Source organism: Fringilla coelebs (assembly GCF_963513975.1).
Source record: "Fringilla coelebs genome assembly, chromosome: 3".
In the NCBI taxonomy this organism is placed as follows: Eukaryota; Metazoa; Chordata; class Aves; order Passeriformes; family Fringillidae; genus Fringilla; species Fringilla coelebs.
In genome coordinates, this window is record NC_140030.1 from 14902795 (window position 1) to 14917018 (window position 14224).

At 41.1% G+C, this 14224-nt stretch overlaps 1 protein-coding gene across 1 annotated transcript; it reads right to left on the reverse strand.

Annotated features, from left to right (window-relative positions):
- Positions 1–398: 398 nt before the first annotated feature.
- SLC66A3 (solute carrier family 66 member 3) lies at positions 399–8258 on the reverse strand (the record flags this gene model as incomplete). Its single annotated transcript, XM_084202595.1, has 7 exons — positions 399–487; positions 2347–2388; positions 3492–3612; positions 4754–4811; positions 5446–5515; positions 5962–6044; positions 8116–8258. 7 exons carry the CDS (start codon positions 8256–8258, stop codon positions 399–401), a joined length of 606 nt encoding a protein of 201 aa, XP_084058721.1.
- Positions 8259–14224: the final 5966 nt, after the last annotated feature.

The following is a 14224-nucleotide window of genomic DNA, read 5'->3' on the forward strand; positions in this document are numbered from 1 at the left end:
GCAGAACAAGTCAGTATGTTGGTGCAAAATTGATCATGTATAATTGAAGAAAATTGCTTATATGTAACCAGAAAGTACTGAAGTGATACCAGAATATATATACATCTAACTATGAAATACCTTGTAGTAAAAAAATCCAGAGAAAATGTGATATCAGTGAAACTTGTCTGAAATGACCAATAAAAATATGCTGCTTAAATTAAGTATCTTATCAGAATTATTTCTAAGTGAAAGTAAGCATGAATGTACTACACTATGTAAGTACTGTAAATACTATAAGCATGCTAAAGGGTAAATATTAGAGAAAAAGAGCTTCCTCAATCTTTGAAGAATTCTTAAATTCATTAGGCTTAATTAAATATTTTTATGGTAATGATATGTGTGCTGATGAGTGTCGTCTAATCAGTCTTTTTAGTCTTCCTGTAGTGCAGGATTGTGGCTGTGACCCAAATATTGAGAATGAGCATGACTATGAAACGGATGAGAACTAAAAGAGAAAAAAAATATTGTAAGCATAAATCAAAAAAATCAACTGCTGTTACAACACTGGTTTGTAAACTTTTGCTGGTGTACACACAGGCTGGTTCACATTTGGAAACTGTTTTCAGCCAATTAGTTTCAATTACCATGTTCAGGAATCCACACATTCTGAGCATAAATCCAAGCATTTAGCACTTGATCACTTTCAGAGATAGGTCAAAATTAGACACTCCAGTACCTTTAATTCTTTTGTAACCTGGAGAATAGTACAAGCATGAGAAGCCTCGTATAAATTTATATGCACACCAAAAGTTAAATTCAGAGTCACAGCTCACGTCCTTTATAGTTGCACATGTTATTTATAATAAAGGAACTACTCTTTACTGCTATCTCTGAAGTTTAGATTTCAAGAAGACAGGAGATATTTTTATCTGTCAGAGTTTGATGATAGAAAATCTGAAAAAAGCAGTTTTTCAGTACCTTTTTAAACCGTAACAGCACAGTACCTCTACCTGTGAGAAGGTATTTGAAATATAGGTATGTCTGATGTCTGTTTGGTAGGTGAAATATTCACAGAAATGTACACTAAACTTTGTTTCAGAACTATGTGATATCTGACTGTTTCCTATGTGTCAGTGTGTTCAGTGTTGCAACTTAATGGGAAACATTTTCCATTAGAGCAGCACAGCATCAGTGTTTGCTGCTGGCCCTTCCATGTGCCAAAGTGGATGGTGCTGTGTTTCAAACAGCAGCTTTACCCAGCAGCAGCTTTGCTTTCCTGGTGTCTCCTCCCTCCCCACAGTGAACCCCTCCCTCCCCCTCAGTGTAAATGTGTAGCTGTGGGCAACGTGGACTCAGTACCTGATCCTGAGCAAATCCCTGCATGAGCATTTTGCCAAATCTTTGGTGACCAGTTAACTGCACAGCCCCACAAACTCCTTACCTTGGCAAAGAAAAAAGCAGCAAACATGGGGGTGGAAATGTGGGCCAGAAATGGGACTTCTCTTTCCAGTGAAAGACCCACTTGAAATGCTTGCAAAGCTACAGCTTTATTGGGCTGCAGAGGCTGCTTAAAAATTACAAAATCCATTCAAGTGATGTTTCTGATGAAATAGTTTTGAACGAGAACAAGGAACCACGAGATGAAATACAAAGGGATTGTTACTGTACTTGCATCCACCAAGCCTTGATTTTGAACAATTTACTGAAAAATCTGTGACATTGCCTAGCTCTTGTGGTTTTCTCAGGACAGTAAGAAGCTGTTAAATAAATCTGCTTTATAATTTGCTGGAAATTATATATTTTAAGTCAGCTTTTAAAAATTTCTTACCAGCCTACCATTTCATTTTCAGCCTGTCATAAACTTTCTGAATGTTGGACCTAAAACTGCTCACATACTAAACTGAACTTTGGTTTTCTAGAAAAAATTTTTAATTCAAAAAGCTGTCAATAAGTGAAATACTTATTACTTGAAAATCTTATTCAATTACTATAGGTTTTTAAATAAATAAATAAATAAATAAATAAATAAATAAATATAAATATTTTTTTATATTAAAATAGTACATATTTTAATACTTTATTCTGCTATTTTCAGAATTAATTTTGGAGTGCTTTTGCCATTAAAAAAAAAAAAAAGCCTTTTGGACCAGTTGCACCACATGACAAGCATAAGCAGTTTTCTGGCTTTTTTTTTCTTGATGACTTTGCCTGATTTGTATTCCTGTGTAATTCCTGCCTTCACCATGCTAACCTATCACATTCATGGTTTGTTCTTGTGAGACTTTCTAAGTGTTTTGCAAAACAACTAAAAACTAATGTGGCAGCTGTTCCTTGGAAAGGCAGAGAATTCCATACTTCACTCACCTGCAAGATCCTTTGTAGTCATTAGAGTTGTAATAATTCTTGCTGTAAATTGAATGAATTCTGATTAGTGGAACACATAGGACACATTTATACTTCTAAAAAATTATGAAATATCTGTTTTTCAACAGAATATCATCTTGCACGAAAATATATACTGTACACATTCCCACTTTTAGTGCGTCCACTTTTTTGGCTTTGGAGATCAAGCTCTCAAAGCTGACTGACAATGCATTAAGGGTCTTTTTAATGAGAAAATCACAGATATAATTAAGAATTTTTACATCTATCACACTAGATTGGACGTGGTCAGTTAACTGCTTTTCTTTCTGTTCAGCCCCTCCTTCAGGAGTTGACAGTGAGCCACACCCACAGTTGAGTCAGTATGACTTAAACATTGGGAAAGTTCACGTGTGTGCCTTCAGGTTTTGCAAACACAAGGAATTCAGCTTCTCTTCCCTTACGGAACCTAACAGTTAATTATTTCACACTTGCAGCAAAGTAAAAGCATTTATAAAGTTTACTGTCGCTGTTCACCACAACTTCTAATTACTGACTTTTTTTCATGTAGAAATAGATACAGCATCACTGGATGATGAGTTTTATAGTGAGAATATTTCAAATTAGTATTGTGAAGATGCAAAAGGCACTTCTGACAAACAACTGTTTGTGCAGACCACTGGGGAATCACCACGCAAACTCCACAAATCACTGTTCATAAATTCCGTGAAGAAATGTAATTATAAGTAGCCATAGAGTTAAAGGTAATTAGCATTAAGTGTGTATTTGTAGACAGCTTTTCAAAATTAGCATTGTCTGACTGTATACCTGAAATTTTAGCACCTTTTCATGCTGGACCACTAGTAACTATTAAATCATAGAACATGGAAAAATTTTCCTCATAAAGACAGCCTTTCAGTTATTTCAATTCCAGTTCTCTTGGTCATATTCACACTTTAGATCATTGTTTTTTATCATTGGTGTCAAAGATAAAACTTGTTTTCAAGAGACTGTGTATTATCTGAGTCCCAGGCATCAGCAATGAGGGAAAACCAGGGCAAGATCTTTACCCACTATGACTGAGTAAAGACCTATAAAAAAAGGAATAGGAGAACTCAGTACTTCACACCAAGTTGTCTGTACCTTACCTGCAGAGGCGTACGCAGACATGCCCCAGGTCAGGGCGCTCGCTTGTCCAGAATCTTTGGTCTCCCAGAGATGCTGCAGCTGAACCAGCTTGCTGGCTGCACTGATGAATGTGCACATATTCTGAAAAGCAGGTGAAAGAGAGAACCTCTGCCTCTGCCATGGTATTATCTGAATAGGAGTAGCTTTTCATTTAGAATAAAAAAAATTGACACTTTTTCAACATTTGGCAACCCAAGTGCTTCAGCTTCTTAGTTAGGAACAGTGAAACAAAAACTGAGAGCTGCCAGAAACAAGGACTCATTTCTGAGGTACTGCTCAGCAAGAAGCTCAAAGAGCACAGTTGCTACTGTTGTTGACAAATGCTTGACAGAGGCAAATGCAGTAAGAAGAAAAGAAAAAAAACAAGCTTCTCAACCTGCTCCATAAAACTGTTTATAAAAGCTAAAATGAGACTGACCTAGTCTAAACAGCAAGGTTGATTGAGACCATCTGTTACCATTACGTCTGGCAAACCAAACCAAAAAGGAATGAGAAAACTGACAAGAATGTGTGGAAAATTAGTCCAATTGGAGGGAAAAAATAGTAACAGGAATGCACTATTCAATCAGTCCCCCTTTTAAAGGGGATTTTGCAAAGGCAGCAGGTAGAGAGGACTCCACACAGGCCATTGTGCCATGCCTGGATTTCTGATGCAAGTAAGGATCAGCACAGGACTTGGAAGCTTTTCTCCCCATTTTTTGCATTAGCAGTTGCTGTTCATCTCAATTACTTTTTTACTTTCTTTCTCCTGTTAAGAAAAGACCGTCTTTAACCTTTGTAGGTGTTATCAGATTATATTTTTCTTGCAAAATTGTACTACTAAAGGGGAAAAAAGAAATATGTCACAACCCCTGTTTCAAATGCTTGGATGCTCTATTCTCTTCCTCTTGTGTTAAAGGTTTATTGGTTGGGATTATGACATTAAAGGGGCAGTAGAATTTCAACATTTTAAGTATTTGCTAGTTTTAATTAAGGTACCACCAAGTAACAACTTAGAACATGTTTTTTTTCCCCATAGAGTCTCTCTTTTCAGTGCTGTTTTCCAGCTACTCGCAAAATAAAGAACCTGTATCTGAAAACTGGCTGGTTATTCTGAAAGCTAACCAAAATGATAAATTCTTCCAAGGACATACATACAGGAGAGAGTCCACTAATAAATACTTCCAGAAAAAAAAGTCATTTCATGTGAAGATCTAATTTTAGATAATCATGTAGCACTTACCATGGCCAGGTCTATTATCCACTTCTTCACTGTTAGCATGTACCAGCCCACCCAAAATCTTATATTACATTAAGTTTCATAGCACTTAAATTATAGGATACAAAGTTCTCAAAACTGCCTGAGAAAAAAGATTTTTTTTTAAACATCTGGAAATAATCTTATTGAAACTTTTTAACAGACTATACAATCGAGATAAAACACATTAAGAACTGGTTGAAACACTAAATGTTCCTATTTTTCATACTGTCTTTGGTCAAATAGTATCTGGAGTTTCTCAAAACCTGCTCCAAAGCACAAGATTTGAGATTTAAACCCAAGTCCTATTTAGAAAACACCCAAACAGTGCTGTCTTTATTGTAAGTACAACCTGCATGGGCAGGAATTTTTAAAAAAATTAATTTAAAATAATCTGTCATTTCTTCTCTGCATCCCTGTAGAAAAGGTGCAAATTAAGAATTTAGTTTAATCTTTATCAGTTGGGAGCCTTTTAAAGCTATAAAGCTTACTTCCTCCAGAGGTTTTACTGTGATCCCAGAAATCAGCATCTGAATGTGGCATACATGTTGAGGAGTGCCTGAGAATGATTTACAATAGTAGCACACAAGAAGTGATGACATAGCTGCTATGCAAAGAACTATCAAACAAACCACATAAACCAAACCTCCCCAAACCTCCCAGATTTCAAAGGATACACGAAAGCATAGAAAAAAGCTCGTCTCACTTTTCCACTGAAATGCATAATACAGCCAATGAGAATGACAACTGCAATAAACAAAAGATGGCTCATCACAGAAAGGACTGAAGGGGCTCAAACACAATCCTAGACAGTTCCACTGGGCACAAGGTCTGTGGAAACTCCTTTCTTACAGCTTTTGTCTCTCAAATGTGATTGATGACCAAAATACTGCAAGCTCCAAAACTAAGCTTTTCTTAAGAGTCTGGAGTGTTTAGTATGTTTCTCTCCCATGTGGAGAAACCTGACAAAAGGATGAGTTTACACTGTGACTCTGTGTAATAATTATGTTTTTCTCCTTTGCCTGACCATCTCTTTCAATAGCATTTAAAAGAATTCAGTTTTATATGAGATGTTAATTCCCTCTTCCCCCCAACTCCAGCATCACTGCAGTGGAGCACTGTACCTACATGCAGAGACCTGGAGTGCTGAATGAGCCCCATTTCATTTCTAAAACATGGCTTACAAAAATTACCTTGTGCAATGACGACAGGAAACTCCAGGTATGTCTCCAGGGGGTAACCATAATAGATCTGGTACCTCAGAAACACAAGGAGGCTGAACAGAGAGATACAAAACACGAGTGCACAGAGGGACACAAATGCCTTCACAACTTTTATACTGTTTTGGTGGTGCCAAAAGGCTCCAGATAGGCGTAGCCCTTGCTGTCAAACTGATCAAACAAAACACAGGCACACAGAGCAAGCCTGATCATTCTGTAATCTATTTCTGTTACCCTCACTGCCCATAAGGCATAATTTTATTTATTACAATTACTGAGAAAGAAATAAAGGCTTCCAGACCTAGGAGATACCTCCTGTCTGCAACAGCCTTGGCACCTCCAGGATAACTCTGATTTCTTTATTTATGTCTGTAGCTCAACTTGTACATTAAGCAAGTTTTATAGGGGTAGAAAATGTCTTCCAAGCTGTCTAACTATAATGTTATGAGATTACTCAGCGTAACTCTACTGGTCAGACTAAGAGTCTGTTTCTAAGTGCACCAAACAATGGCAATTTTCCTTCCTGCCATTCCACAATACAGTACCTAAAAGGAACTGAACTTTTATGTTTTCTGTACTTCCAACTCTCCTGCAAGTCCATAGGGTCAGATAGAAAATTCAAAGCTGTATAGAAAACAGAAAGGACTCAGAGCAGTTTTACATAAGAAAAAATATTATGGTTTCTGATGTAGAAAAATGGCAGAAGGAACAGCCTGCCTTGTAAGAAACTGGCTTTTACAGTATTCAGAATTTAAATATCTGAACTTCCTAGAAATGCTATTTGATGTAGAGTCAAATCAGACTCCTAGCCACCAGCACCATCTTTCTGTGTCACCCCTCACACCTGGTCACTCTATTGATTCACAAAACCAGCCCAGCTTGTGCTTGTAGTGGTTGATTTCACAAAACCAGCCCAGCTTGTAGTGGTTGTCAGACAGCTCCCTGCAACAGGATTCAAAGTCTTTTAAGGTAAAAGGATAAACGGTCTACTAAATACAATAAATCTTGCAAAGAGGACCAGAACCTGTAGTTGTGTAGGTACCGTGGTTTCACACAGGTGCTGAAGAGACATTTCCAGCTTCTCCATGCTCATCTCAAACATTACTTACAAACCCTTTTTAATGCACACCAACGCACACAAATGATTGAAGTGCTGTGACCGCTTTTCGGCTGAGGCTGTGGGGTCAGTAATCTCTGCCGGAGCTCCAATTTGCTTCATTTACTCTGAGGTGCGTTAAGGATAAACAGCAGCAACACGCGTTCAGCGCTGTAGGGAGAGGCGGGCGGGGGTCGGCCACGGCGGAACCTGAGGGATTCTGCACAGCTCCACTGAGAGGTGTCTGTAAACCGGAGCTGTGGCCCCGCCAGGGACACGGCACAGGCACCCTCAGACACACCACGCCGTTTTTGTGAGGGGATTTTTCGGGATGAAACCTCCTTTCCTAGCAGCCGCCCGGCTGGACGGTCGGACAAGGCCGGGCTCTTCAAGGTGCTTTCGCTCGCTTGTGCCCACACCGGAACGTGCACACACCGAGCTTATTTGTTTGTCGTTTCAGACAATCCTCTTTAAGCAAGATTTAATAAGCCTAGCCCACGTAAAGCTCATTACAGGCTCACAAGTCTTTGGAGTTTGACACGGCTTGTAATTTTCTTAAGGAATTATTTAAGTCTTACTGATTGGGGTGAGGGAAGCCTGTCTGACGAGTACAGCTAGCTGCACCACAGGGCACACGGGCCACTGAATAACCTAAACACAGGCTTATACCCTCTGCAGCTGCTATGTGCACCGACGTGCATGGTCCGCGATAGTTTCGGGCAACTTAAAAAATACGAGTTTCCCTTTAAATAACAAAGCGGAATCACTAAAATAGGAAGCTCCTGCCCGAAAGGCTCTGTGGGCTCTCGGTGCTGAGCTCGGAACGGGGCGATGTGCCACCGCGGGAGCGGGGAGTGCTCGCCGCCCCCCGGCCGCCCCTCAGAGCGCCCTCACGCCTGACCTGAGCCGCGGAGGATGGAATGAATCCCTGGCTGCCGCAGCAGCCCCGGTGCTCCGCACCCCCGGCCGAGGGCACCCGCGGCTCCAGCCGCTGCTCCTGCGGCAGTCCCCGTGTGCCCTCGCCGCCTTACCCGGCCAGCTCCAGGAGGAGGCTGCTCACGCTGAGTCCCCACGCCGAGCCGGCCCTCAGCACCGCCACCAGCTGCGGCAGCTTGACCACGGCACACACGGCCCAGGTTGTCAAGTGCACCAGGTCCAGCGGCCCCGGCGCCATCCCGCTGCGGCGGTCCGGGATGCGGCGGGCAGGGTGCGGTGGGACGGGGGCGCCGGCGCGGCCCTCACGGAGCGCCCGGGGCGCCCGCACTGCCCGGGGCACGAGGAGGGGAGAGCCAGGCCCGGCGGAGCACCCGCGGCCCCGTCGGGAGGGGCAGCGCCACGGTCACCCCCGGCCCGTGGGGCTGAACATCGCGGTGACCCAGGGGACACCCGGGCCGCTGGTTGAGGCCTCCCTATCTCTGATTCCCTCGGTGAACCGCTCCGCTCCATGTTCGGAGTGTTGGTCCTGGAATGAGTCTGTTACCATAATCAGCATCCCCGAACAGGGATGATGTGCTGCTGTGCCGGCCATGGGCCGTGTTCACCCCGCAGCAGTGCAGGTCAGCTCCGCCTTTGGAGCTGTAGGCTGGAGCTCAGTTTCCTCTCCCAAAGCAGAGTCCCCAGTGCTCCAGCGCCTGTGGTTTTCAGGTCACTCTGGACTGCTGTGGAACTAATTCCTGCAGTAGGGACCGCACGGGTCTGACAGCAGCACTTTATTTTTATAAGAAAAATATGCAGCAAAATTAAAAGTTGCTAAATGCTGAACTTGTGAGGTGATACCGAAATTGGCTGAACTAAACTTTTAAACACAATTTGAATTATTAGAAAGCAGGCATTCTTTACTTGTGGACGACGCAGTGGATTTATTCTGTGTCCAGAGTGAGACTTTACAGCAGGGTTTTTGTTCATTATAACTATACATAGTCATTAAAACATGCTTCTTATTTAATATATAAATATCACTTTCCTAGAATTAATATGCATGCATTCACCTCTTATTGGAAGTTTATGATTCTGGAGGTTTATTAAGAGGAGTCTTTGGTGATTGTATTCACTGAATGCTTTGATATTAAAGGTGATGTTCCCTTAAGTTTTTCTTCGTGTATGCACTGGTGTTTCTTGTTATATAAAATTTGCTAAAAACCCACTAGGCCTCCTTATCTGTTTCTCCACAGCTGTGTTTATCATCCTGTGTGTGTACCTGTGCATTCTTTTAATTTTTTTGCCAGTTAGTCTGAGCAATTTCAGGGGAGCTGAAAATTGTTATTCTTTAAGATATTTATCACTGATTATTGGAGATGGAGTAGCTTCTCCAGAACATACACCCACTCACCATACACAGTTACATACAAAACCAGTAAAGTTTTTGTACTTCTCAGTTTGTCAGAACTAAATAAAGGTTATCCTAGGACCACACATTTATACTGATTACACATGGACAGAATCTTGGCTCTTTTGTGCCTGCATATGGCCAGGACTGCTCTGACCGTCAAATCTACACCATTAATTCAGAGATTTACCTAGAATGTAATTAACATGAGGGGTTAGTTGCAGGCATAGCATTTCTTCTTTTTCATTTTCATTTTAAGGAAAGTTTTCTTTTTCTATGATCAATTGTTCTTAAAATGGCTTAAAACAGGTGTAGATATGTCTGTCATTTCAGATAATCTGAAAGTGACAGAGAAATATTTAAGAAGTTGCATATTTGCACTACTATGTGGATGCTGATCCAAAAAATCTATAAAATTGTCAGGTGTACTGCCTTGTACCTCTCTAGAGTAATCAAGAAGCTGAAATAACTTCAGACTATTAAGCAGGTCCATGCCCAAACAGGTCCCATTTTATTCAACTGTTTTTATATTTAAGAAGATGTGAAGTATTTAGCTTTAGTCAGCATTTTACCTTTTAAAAAACATGTCCTGCTTTGCATTGCAAGCAGTCAGATAACCAGGATGACCGACCATCTCCCCTGCCCCTGTCTGTGTAATGGCCCTGCTCTGCATCTGTTCACTGCACATTTGAGCAGCAGCTTAGGGAAGGAACAGATGTCACAGTGCTGGGCAGCCCTGTCCAAAGTCAGGAAGAAAAATTTAATCTGTGAGCAGTATGAGAAATTCTTCCTAGTCTGTCTAAATTATTTAGTTCTACATCAAGTTGCAGTTTTGGTGAGTTGCAGCAGAATGCAGGACCCCTTCAAATTATAGTTCAGGAAATGAATTCATAGCATCTGAGTCTCCAGTGCAGATTGTGAGTTCTGCAGCAGATGGGCAGTGGTTTAACACTGCTGCACCTCAAATGGGAATGCACATGTTGATTCCTATTGAAAAAAACACAGAGAAGGAAAATAATCTTCCTGTAGTAACTAAGGACAAAAAGCCAAAACATTTTTTTCCACGTAATGATGTTGGAAATCACAGTTGAGTTCTTGAACAGAATAATGCCTTAAATTTTGTGGGTTTGCAAGGAATGCAGAGGGAATGCTCTTGCTGGTTATTTCCACAGCCTGTCACGCTTACAGGGAATAGTTCATTTTATAGATAATTGATGATTTAAGCTCTAGGTTACAGTTAAGGAGATCCCACCATTGAGGAACCTGTGCTGATGGGGACAGTCCCTGAAAGACACAGAAAGGAAGGCTGGGGTAGACAGTTGCCAAGGACAACAGGTTACAGGAGGCTCATTTGTTTGCCCAGGAAAGGGAGCATGTATGTCAACCCATAGAGCTCAGGAAAGAAACCAGAGGAATTAGACATACCAGCACAGTTGCAGTGACTCTTAGGGACCAAAGGGACAGTATGGTGCAGCACATTACGAGTGACAGGATTCAGGCTCTTTTGGAAAAGCAGACAGGGAAATGAGTGGAAGTTGTGTTCTACACAAAACAGTTTATATTTGCCTGGAGGTTATCCCTGCTTGTGGTTATAAGTACTGAGTTGGCTGAGAGCTGAGGAGTCAAAATTGGTGGAGACACTGGCATGGGTAACACTGGGCAGGCACCTTCTATAAATTGTCTGATCAGGAAAAGGAAGCACATGAAGCTTTAAATAACTACAAGGAGCTCACAATTGTAGGTACAGGCTGCTTTGGAATGCAAAATTGCTCTGCTATCTGGAGGAGCACCCAGTGGGGTAAAAGCAGTCCAACCAAATTTTGTGGGTCAAGAGCATTCTTTTTTGACCCAGATGCTGAGTGAAAAACAAAGGAAGGAATGTGAAGGTAAAGGGCAGCCTTGGCATCAGTGACTCCAGGACCTTAGAATTAAGACCCCAAGAAATATAAGGAAGACAAATAGTGCTGAAGACAAATAGTAGAATAAAGATTGTGAGGTTCAGAAGAACAGAATTTATCTTGCTTGGGTAATTGGTTTGTCAGGACCTCTCAGGAGCATGCTATGGGGGCAATGGAGATCAGGAGGGTGCATTGAAACTCAAAGAGAACATGCTCACAGAAGAAAAACTGGCTCATCTGGTGAGTTGCAACTTGAGCAGGCAGAGGAACAGTTTGGCTGATCCAGCAGTGCTTCTCTGAACTCGAACACCAAAAAGGGAGGGCTGGAAAGATAGAAACAGGTATGAGCCACCCAGGTGTGAGGGAATGGAGTTGAACACTGGAACAGTGGCCCAGAGAGGCTCTGACATCTCCATCTATAGAGATTTTCACAACTGAGCAGGACAAGGTCCTGAGCAACCTGGTTTAACATCGGCTTTGCTTTGGGCAGGGGCTTGGTCCAGAGGCCTCCAGAGGTCAATTCTGGCCACATGACTGTAATTTCCTCTACTTTAGTCCTTACACAAGCTGCATATTTGAGGCTCCATTCTGCCACCAGACATGTCAAGATTAAGACAAGGTAAAAATTATCAAGACTTTAAAACAAAATTGAAAAAGGATGGCTATGATTTTAAGTACTCTTTGCATTTGGTTGTCTTTGCTGAACACTTGTGGTGCCCAAGGACTATGAGCTTTACTGTTGAGTAGTAGACTGATGCAGGGTTGTGATAAAAACTCACCTTGAGGAAGAGGTTATCTCTGTGCTGAGGCTCCTTGGTGGCACAATCACACTGCTTCAACTCTGATCTGAAGATCCTTCTCTTACTAAAGAAGTCCAATGGATCCCTGTGTGCTTCGTCTTTGCAGTTATATTGTACAAATGTGCATGACGTGACTATTAAAGAAACAGTGGAGGTTGCGTGTAGTTTGTTGGTTCTGTCTGCAGTGTGTTGTATATATTTGTGGGAACTGAAAACATGACCTTATTTATATAAGGCTTACTTGAGGTTAGGCTGAACAGAAGCATAAAAAATTGAATGAAAGTACTATAAGCAAAAAAACCCCAAACCCTCTTGACTCAGTGTTCGGCCTGTGGAATGTTTTTTCTGAGTTAAATGGCCTTAAGGCCATTCCGGGTAATGACATTTATCTAAAATAATATTGCTATCTAAAAAGTAGTACTGAAAGAGCCTAGAATGCCAAACACAGATTTTAAAACCTAACCAAAAGCTTAACAAAGCTAGGATCTGGGAGGAAAGAAGAGTAGGAAACTACCCTAACTAGTGTCCCTGTTATAAAATCTGCATTGAGTTTGTAGCCCAGAGAGAAGGTTGAACTGCAGCTTTTGACTCTGGAACTGGTATTGTTCTAGATCCATACTTACATCTGATTTGCCCTAAGGCGAGGCTCCAGCAAGAGTTGAGAGTGTGAGTATATAAGGGCAGCAGCCTTTGCTAAGGTCCTGGTCAATGATGCCTCCTGCACTCTAACTAAATGTCTTAAGATTCTCCCAGAGGGTGCAAATGGATCTTCCAGCACTGAGGAACAGCTACAGTTACAATCATGCTTATTCCAGCAAAGATCATCTCACTGGGTCTGAGACACTGCCAGGTGTGGGTTTCACTCTGGCCTTTGTAGGGTTTTTTATATATCTCTGTGGTAACACAGTGCTAGCAATGTGTCAGCATTCCATGAAGTTTTGTGCTAGAGACTTGATGTATAGGCTGTGTTCCCAATCTGGCTTTAAAGAGACATAACAGTGTAACTGCTAAATAAGCATTGTAATAGCTGCAGGTGGTTCTAGGATACATCTTTGGTTTGTTTCTCCTTCTCAGCAACACCTTCAGTTGACATAAAAGTTACTGCATGGAAAATTTGTTAATTCACAGATCATATAAAATATGTCCAGTGATGATATTTTGTTATTAGTGACTGGACAAAGTTAACCCACAGTTTTAAGTCATATAGTGATCAGGTCATAGAGTAAACCCAAATGTCATCATTTTTATATTTATTGTGCCAGTTTATTTGAACATTACTTCTTAATGCAATTTATCAGTTGTTACATGCCAGCTGAGACTTTGCTCTGGGTTAAGAGACAGTTAATAGAAATTTGCAGTGGTTTTGCACCATCAGCCTGGCATAAAAGTCTTGTGCTGACATGAGGCTGTAACCCCAGACACTTGGAAATTCCATTTTTAAGTGCTGGCAGTTTTGCAGATACGTAGGTTCACACAGCCTCTCAGAGAGGCTTTGGAAAGGTCACAAGCTGAAGTCAGTCAGTCTATGCCCTGTGGCAGAAGAGGGCTGTGGGCCAGCCTGTGCCAGCACCTCTTCAGCTTTCAGCAGAATTCCTGAGTTACGTGGAGACCCATGTGTCTTTCAAAGAATTCACTGACACAAACATGAAGTTTTCTGAAGAAGGAAAACATACTGACATGGATTCAGACTAGCAAGTAGAGTTTTTAAGAGAGGCACTCAGATTTAGGAAAGTTTTAGTGGTTTGTATCTGTGCAGGATTTAGGAAATGCAACTTGAGGCCCTGACAGACTTTTGGTTTCTAAAACCAACAAAACAAAAAATACCTCACTTTAGAAAACTGTTGTCTGATTTAATTTCTAAAAAGAAATTTATTTCTTTAGAAGCTGAGCAATGTGAATATGTATGCACATAATGCATACAGATGATGCCCTGTCAGCATTATCATATGTCTCACAGCATAATGACACCTTCTTTGTAGGAAAACCTGTTTAGGTTTTTTTTTTATACTTTAGGGTAATCTAAAGGTCAAGAAACAGTTTTAAATACAGTTTCTAAGAAACAACTGGATTTACAGTCATAAAAAACCTTATTAAAGAAAACTTTATAGTTAAGGTG